This window comes from Juglans microcarpa x Juglans regia, chromosome 4D (assembly GCF_004785595.1).
Source record: "Juglans microcarpa x Juglans regia isolate MS1-56 chromosome 4D, Jm3101_v1.0, whole genome shotgun sequence".
In the NCBI taxonomy this organism is placed as follows: Eukaryota; Viridiplantae; Streptophyta; class Magnoliopsida; order Fagales; family Juglandaceae; genus Juglans; species Juglans microcarpa x Juglans regia.
The window spans coordinates 28,987,009-29,001,579 of record NC_054600.1 but is presented as its reverse complement, the minus strand read 5'-3'; the positions used below and the strand labels follow the sequence as shown (position 1 = coordinate 29,001,579).

At 34.2% G+C, this 14,571-nt stretch overlaps 1 protein-coding gene across 7 annotated transcripts; it reads left to right on the top strand.

The window, feature by feature from the left end:
• The first annotated feature begins 4,088 nt into the window (after positions 1-4,088).
• Positions 4,089-14,464, top strand: LOC121261351 (kinesin-like protein KIN-4C). Of its 7 annotated transcripts, none has more exons than XM_041163678.1 (28): positions 4,090-4,264; positions 4,584-4,775; positions 5,003-5,149; positions 5,299-5,451; positions 5,537-5,790; positions 5,972-6,150; positions 6,338-6,462; positions 6,956-6,992; positions 7,131-7,222; positions 7,305-7,421; positions 7,500-7,613; positions 7,729-7,812; positions 7,909-8,116; positions 8,437-8,537; positions 8,943-9,041; positions 9,125-9,238; positions 9,322-9,438; positions 9,524-9,604; positions 10,389-10,460; positions 10,541-10,634; positions 10,739-10,770; positions 10,901-10,986; positions 11,804-11,875; positions 12,002-12,229; positions 12,344-12,488; positions 12,963-13,058; positions 13,182-13,226; positions 14,117-14,464. In XM_041163678.1, exons 2-28 carry the CDS (start codon positions 4,641-4,643, stop codon positions 14,186-14,188), a joined length of 3,099 nt encoding a protein of 1,032 aa, XP_041019612.1. In that variant the 5' UTR covers positions 4,090-4,264; positions 4,584-4,640; the 3' UTR covers positions 14,189-14,464. The 7 variants fall into 7 exon arrangements, with proteins under 7 accessions (XP_041019613.1, XP_041019612.1, XP_041019611.1 ...); XM_041163676.1 differs by having other exon boundaries at positions 4,093-4,264; positions 4,624-4,775; positions 13,182-13,763; positions 13,865-14,464; XM_041163672.1 differs by having other exon boundaries at positions 4,093-4,264; positions 13,182-13,763; positions 13,865-14,464.
• The last annotated feature ends 107 nt before the right edge of the window (positions 14,465-14,571 follow it).

Sequence of the window (14,571 nt, the reverse complement as noted above, 5' to 3'; positions counted from 1 at the left end):
ATTCGGCATCGGACTAAGAATGGGGCAATGCGAAGAGACGGAATAGAGGGGCAACAAGGAAGAGAAAGACAAAAGAGAAGGCTCTACAAAATCACATACGCCTTTTGATTCTCTATGGTGAAGCCTATTTAAATTACAGTGTATTTCCTTACGTGGCAACAGCTGAATAGCGGGCTGCTTTTAGGCGATTTACAGCTCGACCGCTTAGAGCGGTTTTGTTACGTGGTCACCCTTGATTTTTTAGAATAAGGTCCCGTTTGGATAGTGAAGATATTTCGTCTCATTTAATTTTATTATTATAATTTTTTTTAAATTTCACATAAAATACAATAAATAATTTAACTTTTTCAAATCTAAAAACAATAATAATATTAAAAAATAATATTTCATTCAACTTTCATCTAAAATCATCTCATTTCATCTTATTATCCAAACCACACCTAAATCACTCCACGTGAATTGCATGACTATATATATAGTCATTTTTCATATATATATAATTTTATATACAGTTATTTTTACGTACTCCTTATACATTCTATTAATGTGATTGGCTGCGTCAAATTTTTTAAAAATAAAATAGTTATTTTGGTCAATCAAATTAATGAAGTGCTTAAGAAATATACAAAAGTAATTGTATGTAGCATAACTATATATATATATATATAATGCTAGGTAAAAGTGTTATATAGATTAATTTTGTTCAAAATTGGTTATAAAAAAGTGAGTGAATGTGTGAAATTTATCTACTTGATATTTGTATAAATATTTTTTTACACGCATAAATATAACATATATATTTTATGAAGAAGAAAAGTTAGTCAAATCTAGGCAGGAAGAAGAGAAGTCAATGAAGTGGAATATGATATTTCGATAGAGGAGATAGTTCTTCATGAGTAATGATATCCATATAAGACATCTCATATTTCACAATATGTTGTAAAATAATGATATTTTTGTAAAATGATATTATTTTTACAAGATAGTTTACAAAAATATATATTTTTTAAAAATATTTTTGCTTAAAATATTGTGAAAAGGAAAATATTTTTTTGTTTTGTTTTAACTTTTTTTACGTAATGATTAAGTGAGTATTTTTTAATAATATTGTAAATTTTTTAAAAAATAAAATATTTAAAAGTTTTTAAAAAATACATATAAAAAAATTAAAATTAAAATTAAAAATTAACTACTAAGAATGTAACGGGAGCTCCAAGCGATGAGAGTAGAGCAGAAGAGCTATCCTGACAATTGATTTGTGTTTATTATTTTTCTTCATTGATTTTATTATGTCGTGTGATCAGGTGACGCGAAGATTGGTCGGATTCTCCACGCAATAATCGTATGCATCACTCTGCTCTTTGTGTGTGTTCTTTTTTGTTTTGAAGATGTATTAAATGCGCATGGGTAATGATGGCTTGGGATTTAAAAAGAACAAAGAAGAAGATATTATGAGTACGTGGAAAGTGTTAACGGTAATCCAATGGGCCTGGTTGTTGCGAGTAGGAAGGATGCTGGTTTTTTTCCAATTTTGTTGAAAATAAAGGTGAAAATCTACTAAAGATGAGAGATCGATTTTGAAAATATAAGCCGCTTGTTCTGTTTCAATGTGGTGGTTAAAAAGGGGCGTTATTGTAGATTGCATGGTTCCATCTATCTAACTACCTTGGCAACGAATACGATGCGGTCGGTTCTGTTCTTGTAAACGGGGTGAATGAGCCCATCACAACCATAAGCCCGGTTTAGAATTGAGTAATACTATTCATCATTCTAACTTCTATCATTCTATAATATAGTATTAGGTAATTGTAAATTATTTATTACATTTCACTTATAAACTTATCATCTAATGTCACATTATGAGATGATATAAGGATGATGAAAATTGAGATGATGAATAGATTTTTTATTTTAATAAATATGCAAGGAATTATAACTTTAGGCAAAATCTTTGTAATTGTCATTTTCCTTTTCCCAGTTGTCATCTTTAATGTGGGATGAAAACATTTAAATAATAATAATAATTTAACCCGGGTTTGGATTGAGAAATGCATCTCGATTCATCTCGTACGGTAAAGTCATCTTCAATCAAAACAACAATTATTTCATTTTCATAGATGTTTTCACATGGGTTCACAAACGGCAAGAGGGGTGCTATGCTTTTCACTTTTTAGTCTAATTTTAATTTTGCAGATGAAATAGAAAGGCTCATTGCATGATCATAGTGCCTATTTCGTTAAATAAAAAATTGATGTAAAATTAAATTGAAATTAAATAAAAATATTAATTTTTTATTACTAACTCAAGATTTTATAAAAATTTGATTTAAATATTTTGAGTTAATAATATTTTTTATATAATTTGTTTTTATAAAAATATTGTCATCTTATAATATTATTATGAATTATAAAAAAAAAATAATATTTGTTAAGTCAAATGGGCGAGGGACAAAGCTTGCGGACTAATTTTTGTAAATTAACGCAAGTAAAAGAAAGTGGTAAAAGTTTAAACACCCCAATCGATGAAATTGAGAGGTCAAAGTCAAAATAGAAAAATTTATATAAATAATAGGGGAAAAATGATATTTATTGTTATAAAATTTGTAAGTCTTATGCACTCTTTTGAAAGAAGTGGATAAATTTTAGTCTCACACAAAAAAAATTATTTTTTAATTATAAACCTTACTTTTTTGTAAAGAGAGTATGCATAACTTACCTATTTTAAAATTATATCTAACATATATATACAAATTATAATTATTAGGTGAGTGGTACCTCTCAAAGTCTTGAGGAGATAAACGTGAATTAGCTAGAAAAAAATAAAATTAAGGTTCCGTTTGGATATAAGAAGTGTTTTATCTTATATTATTATTATATTTTTTTTAAATTATTACATAAAATACAATAAATAATTTATTTTTTTTAAATCTCAAAATAATAATAATATTCAACTTTTATTCAATTTTTAATTTTAATTTTAACTCACTATCCAAACAGCACGTAAGAGCCTTGTATCCAGCGATACAAGTGATCTCACAATTTGTTTTTCTTGATGATCACATGAAGTTTATATTGAAGTGCGATAATTCAATTTCTAATACCCTCATGCAAAGGAGTACTTTGGAAGTCGGTCAAAGAATCTAGACCTCGTTTATTTTTAGAGATGAAATGAGATAAATTGATGTTAAAATTAAAAAAATTTCAATAAAATATTGTTAGAATATATTTTGTAATATTATTTTTGTTTTGGAATTTGAAAAAATTGAATTATTTATTTTATTTTGTGTGAAAATTTAAGAAAATTGTAATGATGAGATGATAAATTTTTAAAATTTTGAGTTTTAATCTTGAAAGCAAATTAGGTCTAATTTTATATAGGTCAACTAGGGGTGGTAATATGTGACACGACCAATTAACCTAATACGAACACGATACGATAAAAGCGGGTTAGGGTTTAGCCTTAACGAGTTCGGGTCAAAACGAGTTGACCCATTAAGACACGATTGCTTAACGGGTTAATAACGAGTCAATCCGTTTTGACCCGTTATGAAATTTAAAATTACAATTATACCTTTATACCTAAAAAATAAAATTGTTAGGATTTTAATTTCGATATTTTTATTGTTTAGATTGTAATTTTAGACTAGCAGTTAGTTTTATATTTTTTATAGATATTGTGATTTTAACATTTATATAAAAATATACTAAACTTAACTAGATCAAACGGATTAATTTTGGGTCTGTTCAATCCATTTACATAAACGGGTCAAAACGGGTTGACACAACACGACCCTTTATGTTAATAGGTCGTATTAGGTTTGAGATTTTGACACGATAAGTTTAACGGGTCGGGTTAGAGTTGACGTATATAATATAATATACACATTTTGACATAACACGAACACGACCTATTTACACGATTTGACATCTTTAAAGTCAACACGCCGCCGCTTAGGCGAAAAAAAGATAACAATTACAATCGGGCCAGCCTATCCGGACCCGCGAGAAATTACCGTTTGCAAGTCCACATGACTCGCACGTGATCTGTGCTATATTTGAATTCGGACCTCAGCGCCTTTTCTTCGATTCACTTTAATTCAATGCCAATCGCCCGCTTTCAAATTCGCAGATCCATTGGCCTGTTTTGCCATTCCCATTTGATTTTATTCAAAAACTAGTAAAAAACAAAAAAAACCCTTTCTTCGATTTCCACCATCCGGTTCTCGCACTCGTTCGCTGCCTCCATCTCCTACAGGAACAATCCGGTCCGGCGATTTCTTCCCTTTGGCTTTGGTTTACATCAAGGTTTCGTAGCTCATCTGTCGAGGTTTTCTTATTATTTCAAAATTTTCATCAACATCTCATAATTTTTATCTGATCCATGATTCAAACGGAGCATTTGTGTCGAAACCTAATTTGATTTGATTTAGATGCAGCATATCATCGCATTTTATTTATACTTAGTTTTTCTTTAATTGGCATTTGATTGAAATACACCGGGGCTCAAGTTTTTTGATTTTTTTTCCTGTTTAGATGAAAAAGACGGTGTATAGAAGCGTAATCTTGTTATTGTTTCGTTTGTAGATTATATCGTGAGTGTTTCTGGGTTTGTGATTTGGTTTAGGAGGTATCGAATTAGAGATGGAGATTTCGGAAGTGAAGAATGCAGATACTTCGCAATGCGTGCGAGTTGCAGTTAACATTCGGCCTTTGATTACGTCTGAGCTCCTTCTTGGCTGTACAGATTGCATTTCCGTCGTTCCCGGCGAACCTCAGGTACCTAAATTTTCGTTTTAGTTAGTTGTATGGCCTATAAACTTTCGGTTTCATTTTTCGGCTGCATGAAATGTGTATGATTGAACTTTTTTCTTTCTTTCTATAATCAGAAGTTTTGTACCTTAATTTAATATTGAGTTACCATATGGCTCATTATATAACGCATCAGTTTATTAGAATGTTGAAATGTCGTTTTGATTTGCAAACGTCGTTGGGTGTTCAAATAGGTGCAAATCGGGTCCCATTCATTCACCTATGATTATGTTTATGGTGGCATGGGCTCGCCTTGTTCTGCTCTCTACGATGATTGTGTTGCTCCTCTTGTTGATGCGCTATTCCATGGATACAATGCCACAGTTCTTGCATATGGCCAGGTACTTCTATATATCTAGAATTTTTGGCCTTTCCCCCACCCCCTCCCCCCCTTTTTGGGGTTAAAGAGTCACATCACTCATTCGTTTTTCGTTAAACCTTGATATACATATTGATATACATATTGACTTTATTTTGTTTGTTATTTAAGACGGGGTCTGGGAAAACGTACACGATGGGGACTAACTATACGGGAGAAGGAAGTAATGGTGGAATTATACCTAATGTAATGGAAAGTATATTCAGAAGGGTTGAGGCGATGAAAGATTCCTCAGAATTTTTGATCAGAGTATCATTCATTGAGGTAGCAGATGCTTTTGGTCAGCTTATTAATTTTTCTTTGTCCTAGTATTTGAATTCATTTGCTGGATGTGGTATGTTGATGACAGATATTCAAGGAAGAAGTGTTTGATTTGCTTGACCCTAATTCATCGGTTTTCTCTAAAGCCGAAGGGGCATCTTTTGTGAAGCCTACAATGCTCGCAAGAGTTCCCATACAGATAAGAGAAACGGTGAATGGAGGAATAACTCTTGCTGGTGTGACTGAGGCGGAAGTTATGACAAAAGAAGAGATGGCGACACATCTATCTCGTGGTTCTCATTCTCGTGCCACTGGGAGTACAAATATGAATAGTCAATCAAGGTGCACATTTCATTATTCTAAATCAATTTAAAACTATTCATTTTTTTTTTTCCTCTTTGTTATTTTGCATAGCCTATATGGCTTTCACGTCTTCTTTTTAGAACATGCTATTTCTTATGTAATTGGATTTTATATAGTTTCTAACATTGAGCCATATATTATTCATTTTACCCTTTTTCAGTCGTTCACATGCTATCTTTACAATTACAATGGAACAAAAAAAAATTTCTCAATGCCTGGCTGGAGCTATAAATGATGACCTTGGTGATGATATCTTATGTGCAAAATTACATTTAGTCGATCTTGCTGGTTCCGAACGTGCAAAAAGAACAGGTGCAGATGGAATGCGTTTCAAAGAAGGTATATCTAACATTTATCACATTGGAGACTTTTATTGGTCAAGGGATTTCATCTTGTTACATTAGGTTTAAGGGGTTGTTGGCTTTTTTGGGTAGCCATCTGTTGGGAATTTGATATGTAGAATAATAAATTTGTTAAATCATTTTAATTGGAGCTTGTGTTTGATTTACTCATTCATGTGGTTTAGGCATACATATCAATAAAGGTCTACTGGCTCTTGGCAATGTGATAAGTGCTTTGGGAGATGAGAAAAAGAGGAAAGAAGGAGGTCATGTTCCATATCGTGATAGCAAGTTAACACGATTGTTACAGGTAAGGGAACAATCTTTCTACTTTCCCACTTAATTTTTTAGTGAGAACTTCTTGCAAATTGCTTCACTTACTCTATTTCTTATGGTTTGATGACTCGGGGTACTTCTTGTTTGTTGAATCTATATTTTTAATTACTTATAAAATTAGTTCTGGAGGATATACTTATAAAAAAGGCACCTCTAGAGGATATGCATATCTTGTGAAAAATGGACCTCTACATTATATTTTATATTACATAGGAAGCACACAATAATTAAGAGCTGTGGTGAATCTTAGTAAGAACCTATTTTTTTTTTTTTAAATAACGCATTTCTTATTGGTAAACAACACATGCACTCAGTGAAATTTCATTTTTTCCATTTCATTCTTATTGAAGAAGTTGCATTGAGCTAGAGCTCATTCACTTATTGACACATTTTGATGTTCATGGGAAAATTATTCACTAAGCTCTAAAAAAATACTCATGCCTCGTCATTGGAATTTGAATATGCAGGATTCTCTTGGAGGGAACAGCAAAACAGTCATGATTGGTATGTGTCATTTGTGTGTGCTAAGGATTTGTAATGCTTCTTTAAGCATTTAAGATATTGCTTTCTTGTATTTTTTTTTCAAACTATTTTACAAAATTTTAAACAAATTTTTTATGTTTATTTTGTCTACGATCTAAGCTTGTGTCAGTCCTGCTGATACAAATGCTGAGGAAACCCTAAACACTTTGAAGTATGCAAATCGTGCTCGTAACATTCAGAACAAGGCAGTTGTAAGTTTTCTTTTATATTGCTTTTTTGACATGTCATGTCGTGCTTCTCTTCCTGACGAACTTGCCTTCTTTCTTGATGTAGATCAACCGCGATCCAATGGCAGCTCAGGTGCAGAGAATGAGGAGCCAAATTGAGCAGTTGCAGGCTGAGCTTCTATTTTATCGTGGGGATGCCAGTTCACCATTCGAGGAACTCCAGGTATATTATTGTATAAGAAAAGTTGTATGTGATCCTTATTTGCTAGTTTCAGATGTTTATTAACCTTTGGTTTTCCAGATTCTCAAACACAAAATATCTTTACTTGAAGCAAGCAATGCAGAGCTACAGCGGGAGCTTCAAGCACGTCGAGTTACTTGTGAGCATTTAACACAACGTGCTCTTGATGCTCAGGTATGATCTAATTTCTCCTTTTCAGAAGTATTAAGATGTCATCATTTGCTTGCAATATCTTCCCGATGCTAGAAAAAATCCAGCCTTGAGATCTTACCTGCATTTACTACTTCAGGTTGAAAAAGACAAGCTGATTGTCAAAATTGAATCAGCTCGAAATGGTAAAACTTGGGATGAGATTGATTCCAGTTCAAATCAGGTTTGAGTGCACTGATTTCTTTGCTCAAGTTTTTGCAGCTTTTTGATGGAACAAAACATTTTGCTGATTTTTTTTACAAAATCCTAACCTTCTCAGGATTTTGACTTGATAAAAAATTATGTGACAAAAATTCAAGATTTAGAGGGAGAGCTATTGCGCTTCAAAAGCTCAAACGACTCAAAAAGCAGCCGATTTGTTGATTGTATTGACTTAGATGATGATGGATTTTGCTCAAAAAAAGCATTATTTCCATGCACTAATGAGTATGCATCAGATTTTGACACAAAAGCTGTGGATCTTTCAGGTAACTTGAAATATGCTCTATTCATTATTTTGATTTATGTTGCTTACTTGCCCTTGATTTTATTGAGCATAGAAGCTTTGCTGCTCTTTATTGCAATCGATATCAATGCTTTTAGTTGGTTTCCACATAGTAGAATCCACCCTATGATATTTTTCATTTTTAGTGGTTAGGGTACAACAGTTGTTAGGAATATTATGCATTTGATGGGATATTGTTGCCCGTAATTTCTTGTAGTGTAGTGATGTCTAGAATTTATATTTAAGCTTTAGAGGTGGCTATGCGACAGCACAAATGAAATGAAATCTCAAATTCATATGCAGATGAGATTGAGGACGATGACAAGGAGCTAGAACATTCCTCTATTCAAGAAAAACTGGACATGGAACTCAAAGAATTAGACAAAAAACTTGAGCAGAAAGAGGTAAACCTTATCATCTTTGTATTTATACAACCTTTGCTTCCTAGTTTGGTTGTATGCTCAAATTTAAGGTGATGTTTTTTTTATTGGCAGCGTGTTTTCCCTTTTGTTGCTTCCCCATTATCTGTGTTGATTCATAATGGAATGTGCCTTTTGTTTTTTCCAAAATCTTCATGGATCACCTACTTGATTTTGTGAAAATCATCTAATAAATCACTTGATTAAATGTGAGAATCTTTTCCTTGTCAAGATAGAAGAAGAAAAAACTATATATATTTCTTCTTGGCCATCTACATATTTGTTTATGGGATTTTGTTTCAAAACTCTGTATCTCTTATGCCCTTGGATTTGCATCTTTTTGCTTCGTTTCTGACGTCATTTCCATTTTTCATATTTTACTTGTTGAAGGCTGAAATGAAGCGGTTTGCAAATGTCGATACTTCTGTTCTTAAACAACATTACGAAAAGAAGGTTCAGGAGCTAGAACATGAGAAGAAATCTTTGCTGGTCAGTGTTGTTTCAGTGGAAGTTAGGCTGTGATTGATAGGTCATTCTACTAAGCCATTTTCTACTCCGTTGTTAATTGACAGAAAGAGATTGAGGAACTGAGACACAATCTTGCAAATATTTCATCGACTTCTGATGATGGTGCTCAAAAATTGAAGGAAGATTATCTTCAAAAGTTGAATATCCTAGAGTCACAGGTGAATATTGACTCACCCTGCCCTCTCAAGTTTCAATGGCGTTCATAGTTCTGAGAGACTAAGACTCATGCTTTGGGTTGCAGGTTTCAAATTTGAAGAAGAAACAAGATGCTCAAGCTCAACTTTTGAGACAAAAACAAAAAAGCGATGAGGCAGCAAAACGATTACAAGATGAGATCCAGAGAATAAAGTCTCAAAAGGTTCAACTTGGTTATAGAAGGCATTTGTTACTCGAGTAGACAAAATAATCTTTTCTTAATATCAGTTGTATATTTTGTTTTTTAGGTTCAACTGCAACATAAGATTAAGCAAGAGTCCGAGCAGTTTAGGTTATGGAAAGCATCACGAGAGAAAGAAGTTCTTCAGGTATGTAGAATGTTGACTTGTTAAAACTGTATCTGCTAAAACTTGAAAGTGGCAATGAATGTTGACTTGTTAAACATTTTGTAGACATTTATTTCTGTGCATATAATGTGATGTAATGGTAACTGGATGAAAGATATAAAGCTAATAGCTGATTAGGATGACTCAAAAGCAAGCGGCTAATGCTCACCACCTTTGATTTGTTGTGTTTACTTGCCTATTTTTGCGGGCACTTGAGGGCCTTTTAGAAGTTAGAACCCATCTCTCCAAGTGTGGTCAGCCATCTCTCTCTCTCTCTCTCTCGGAGTGTGGGTGTATGCGCTTGTGCATTAGATGACAGTCAACTTGTGATATATATTTTTTATGACATAAAGCCATCTATAAAAATCACTGAACAAGGTTGTTGTCACAGATTTTAGGATGCTGTAAGAAAGCCATCTATAAATCGGAATCCTCTCGTTGATAGTAAAATTATCTTCCACTTTATCTTCAAAAGTTACGTTTTATTAATAATTTGGTGAGATGTATGACTTCATTCTAAACATGGGAGAATTTTCTTGATTACGAATCGTGAAACATTTTGGCATTTTGAAATGATATGAAGTAGCAGAAATCTGCTGTTGCTAGATGCATAGATAATGTATATTGTTTTGATTTGAGAGTTTTAAGATGCTATCATAGAGCATCTTGACTGTTGTGTTTTATTAACATTGCTCCTTATCCCAAGTCATAAGATGTATAATACGGAAATAAGTTTTTTGGACTTCATTTTTTTTTCAATCACCAGCTTAAGAAAGAGGGGAGAAGGAATGAGTATGAGATGCATAAGCTAATGGCTCTGAATCAAAGGCAAAAAATGGTGAGCTGATGTTTGTCTAGAATATTAGTGGCCGCCCAAGTTTAAGAGGAACTCTTCTTACTTCTTGTATTTCATGCCAGGTTTTGCATCGAAAAACAGAAGAAGCTTCTTTGGCTACAAAAAGGCTAAAGGAACTTCTAGAATCTCGAAAGGCTTCCTCACGCGAAACTTCCGGTTAGGAGAAGCTTCTTTTTTTGTAGTTCTCGAACTGCATCATGCAGTTCATTTTTTTTTTTCCAGCGTTTATAACTTGTTGACGAGATATCTTTTATATGCAGGTGCTGGAAATGGCAATGGTCCTGGAATTCAGGTATTTATAATACCCGTAAAAGGACTTCTTAGAAAGAAACTATATTTGAAGGATTGGTTTGTGAACGCAGTGATGACTAAATGATCTGGTGTTATATAATGATGACTAACACATTCTTGTTATTGAGAAGGCCCTGATGCAGGCAATTGAACATGAGCTTGAAGTCACCGTGCGGGTACATGAAGTACGTGCTGAGTATGAGCGTCAAATGGAAGAGTAAGTCTTATTTATTTCATTCTTCCACCTCATGAATCCATTTAGAGGTTTTGTGCGTTTTCGAGTTTGTCGTTGTGGAGATAAAATGGTTTTGTTTTCTTTATTAGCTGGATTAGAGATTGTCGGCAACCAATATTTTTGCAGGCTACGTCTATTTCAAAAAACACTTCAAACAGTTTCTTATTTTTCGTATCTTGGAGTTTCTGTCCAAAGCCTAAACAAGTCTCTTAGTGTCTGTTATGCTTTTGAGGTGTCATTGACATCTATAAAATAGTGGGTCAACAAAAAAAGGTAAAAATACTTTAATTAGGGAAATTTTTTCATGGAAAATGGTTGCTAGAGCATGAGGAATGTGGAGATGGTTATTGCGAGACCAAATCTTGAGAACTAGGCCAATGAACCCAGGACTTTGATGGGAGGTAGAGTTTGTAGTAACACGTTTCGGCAAGACACAATTGTTGCAAGACCAAGTAATGTGAGAACTGGGGCGATAGGTTAATTTGACAATTAAATCCGGGTTCTCGTAAGGTGAAAATAGAACTTTAGTATTCTATAAATTAGTAACAGATATTAATTCTGGTGCTATGTTTCAATTGATGAGAATAATGAGATATTAAATTTCTATCCCGCATTGGTTAAATCATATAGATTCAATAATCTGAAATGCTTGAAATTTATTCATCGCACTCTCGTAGCCATGTTAATTTAGGAGCTGGCTTTCACGTTTAATTTGTTTAATTTTTCTTTCTTTCAGTTCTTTTTTTTTTTTTTTTGTTCCTATCTGATTTTATCCAATTGATGTTTCTTGATGTTATAGGAGGGCTAGTATGGCCAAGGAGGTTGCAAGACTGAAGGAAGAATCATATTTGTTCAAGCAATCAAATATGAGGTGGCTTTGTTCTCATATTATTGAGTGTTCTTTGTAATAGGTTTTTTATTCTTCTTAGATGGCATGAAATGCTTGAATATAATTAATATTTTTATTTTTATTTACCTTTCATTGGTTTTAATGTAGAGAGGGCACTGAGACACTGTCTCCGGGTGCAAGAAATTCAAGGATTTTTGCACTTGAAAACATGCTTGCTACTTCATCTAGCACCCTGGTTTCGATGGCATCACAATTGTCAGAAGCTGAAGAGCGTGAACGAGGTTTTAGCGGCAGGGGTCGTTGGAACCAAGTCCGGTCGCTAGCTGATGCCAAAAATATAATGAATTATTTGTTCAATTTAGCATCCTCCTCTAGGTAGCAACTCTTTTCTCAAGTCAAAAGTTTTCCATTTCTTAGTTAAAGGTTGTTATTTTTTTACAATAAAACTTCTTATTTTAGCTGAGCCTTTTCTTTCCCTCCCTTTCCAAGGTGCTTGGTACGAGATAAAGTAGTTGCCTGCAGAGAGAAGGATTCAGAAATAAGAGATTTGAAGGAAAAGATAGTGAAGCTCAGTAGCTACGGCAGACAGTTGGAGATGCAAAAAACAGAACTTATACAACAGGTGAAGTCCCAGGTAAGTAAATTTGGCCTTTAATGCGATCCGTGCCTTTATCGGTTTGTAGTAATTAATTGGATAGTTTATTTTTGGCAAACTAATGGGTGGATAAATAAATGAACAGAGTCAGTGTCCAAAAATTTAAATTAATAGGAAGATATAGATTTAATTATCTAAATTATATTTCATCTAAGAGCGGGAAAGAGTTATAATGGTGCATTTGGCACAAACATGCATACAGGTAATTTGACCAAATTTTATATTCTGAGAAATCAAATTTAGTTCAACCTTGAATCGTGACTCTTTTAAGTGGGGATCCAGGGTCAATAGATGGCATGAGTGGTATATTGTGTTTGAAAGGATACCTACTATTGCTATCTGCAAATCTTTCGACTTTGTTGACATGTTTGACGGTTTTGGATTATTCTGAAACTTCTTTGTGATGATTCCACTCGCAACTTGAGTTTTTTTTTTTTGGGAACATTGTAACAGAATTCAGCGTTGAAGAAATATTCCACGAGAAATGCGGCAGACTACAGTATGCAGGACCTAAATAATGGAGGACATAAGTATGACTTGCGCAAGCAGGTAGGTGCCCTCCTTCTGTGGGTCTCTTCCATTGAGCATTTGCCCCCCACGAATTGGTTGCTATTTCTTGTTTTGACCATTAGCTAATATTTATTGGTTGATTTTTTCTCTGTATGATTCTAGGATCACAGGAGCTCCATTTTCTTATTGGAAGACATGGATACGTCTGAGTCAGAACATTCGGATGGAGAAAGAACTGATGACGAATGGGTAGCGCCAGGTAATAAGCGCCTTGGTAGGAAACGGAACTCTAAAAACGGAGGTCGTTCAAGCGTAGCATCCGATCAGTCTGATCCCAATGATTCAGAAAGCTTGAAATTAGGCCGTTCAGGTGAGGGAATTACTGATGGAACTGCTAATACCCCATCAGGTGCATGCTGCTCTTGTAGTAAAAACTCCTCATGTAAAACAACGAAATGCCCATGCCGAGCTGCTGGGGGTAGTTGTGGGAGTTCTTGCAGTTGTGTGCCCATGAAATGCGCCAACAGGGAATCCGTCTTGAACAAGGACTCTGACGAGACACCACAATTAGAGATTGCTGAAAGGAATGGTAGTGGTTCAGGGTCAGATGAAACAGAGAAGAGTCGCATTCTTGTTTCGCAAGGTGCAATGTTACTTCAGAGCGCTCTGGTCGAGAAGCCTGCTGAGACAAATGATGATAATGGGTCCAAAAGGAAGCCTTTATCTGATATCGGAAACACATTGGTATGTCTCGTTCTCACCCAGTCTTTCTGAAAGCTTACAAGTATCAATCTTTGCTTTGCGCAATATAAACTTCTTCGCTTATTTATATTTGTAAATTACAGGCCAAGTCAAATGCACCAAAGCCTAATCGGAGAAAGAAATGGCGAAAATCTACCATCCTGCTTGTTTCCAATCCTCCACCATCCTCCCAGCCAGAAAGCGCTGGTGCCCCACACAAGTCGGATAACAATAACAATACTAGCGATGCGGACATCCCTCTCAAGTTACCCAGGGCTATGCGATCGGTTGCATCGAATAGTGGCAACCCATTGAGAGAGAGGAATGCCGGCAAATCAGATGTGTTTGCGAATAAGGAGTCTGCTGTTCTTGCTCCACCAAGCCCTCAGAAAAGAACATCGGAAGAGAAAGAGAACAATGGCCTTTGACTTGGATCGTTATATCTCTGTTCCTTATTGGTGATATTTATACCAACATTGTGAACTTTTTTTTTGTCTTTTTAGATGTATGAAATTGCCTTGATTCCATGGACTACGTTTTTAGCTGTATTCGTTGAGGAACGGATTTTGACATTAAACAATCCACAAATATTGTGTGGCTAGTCAGCTTTCATCACTTCGAGCCACCTGTTGTGGCGTATGATTATGAAGTGACTTGTTCAGTTGAACATTTGAGAAGTTGAAACAAAGAGCAACCTTATTCTTCTTGGTGGTAGGCTTTTAGTAGTTTCTCATAATATATATATATATATATTTATTTATTTAGATGAATAATCATTCAAAATGTATATTAGTAAGTGTAAATAAATAGC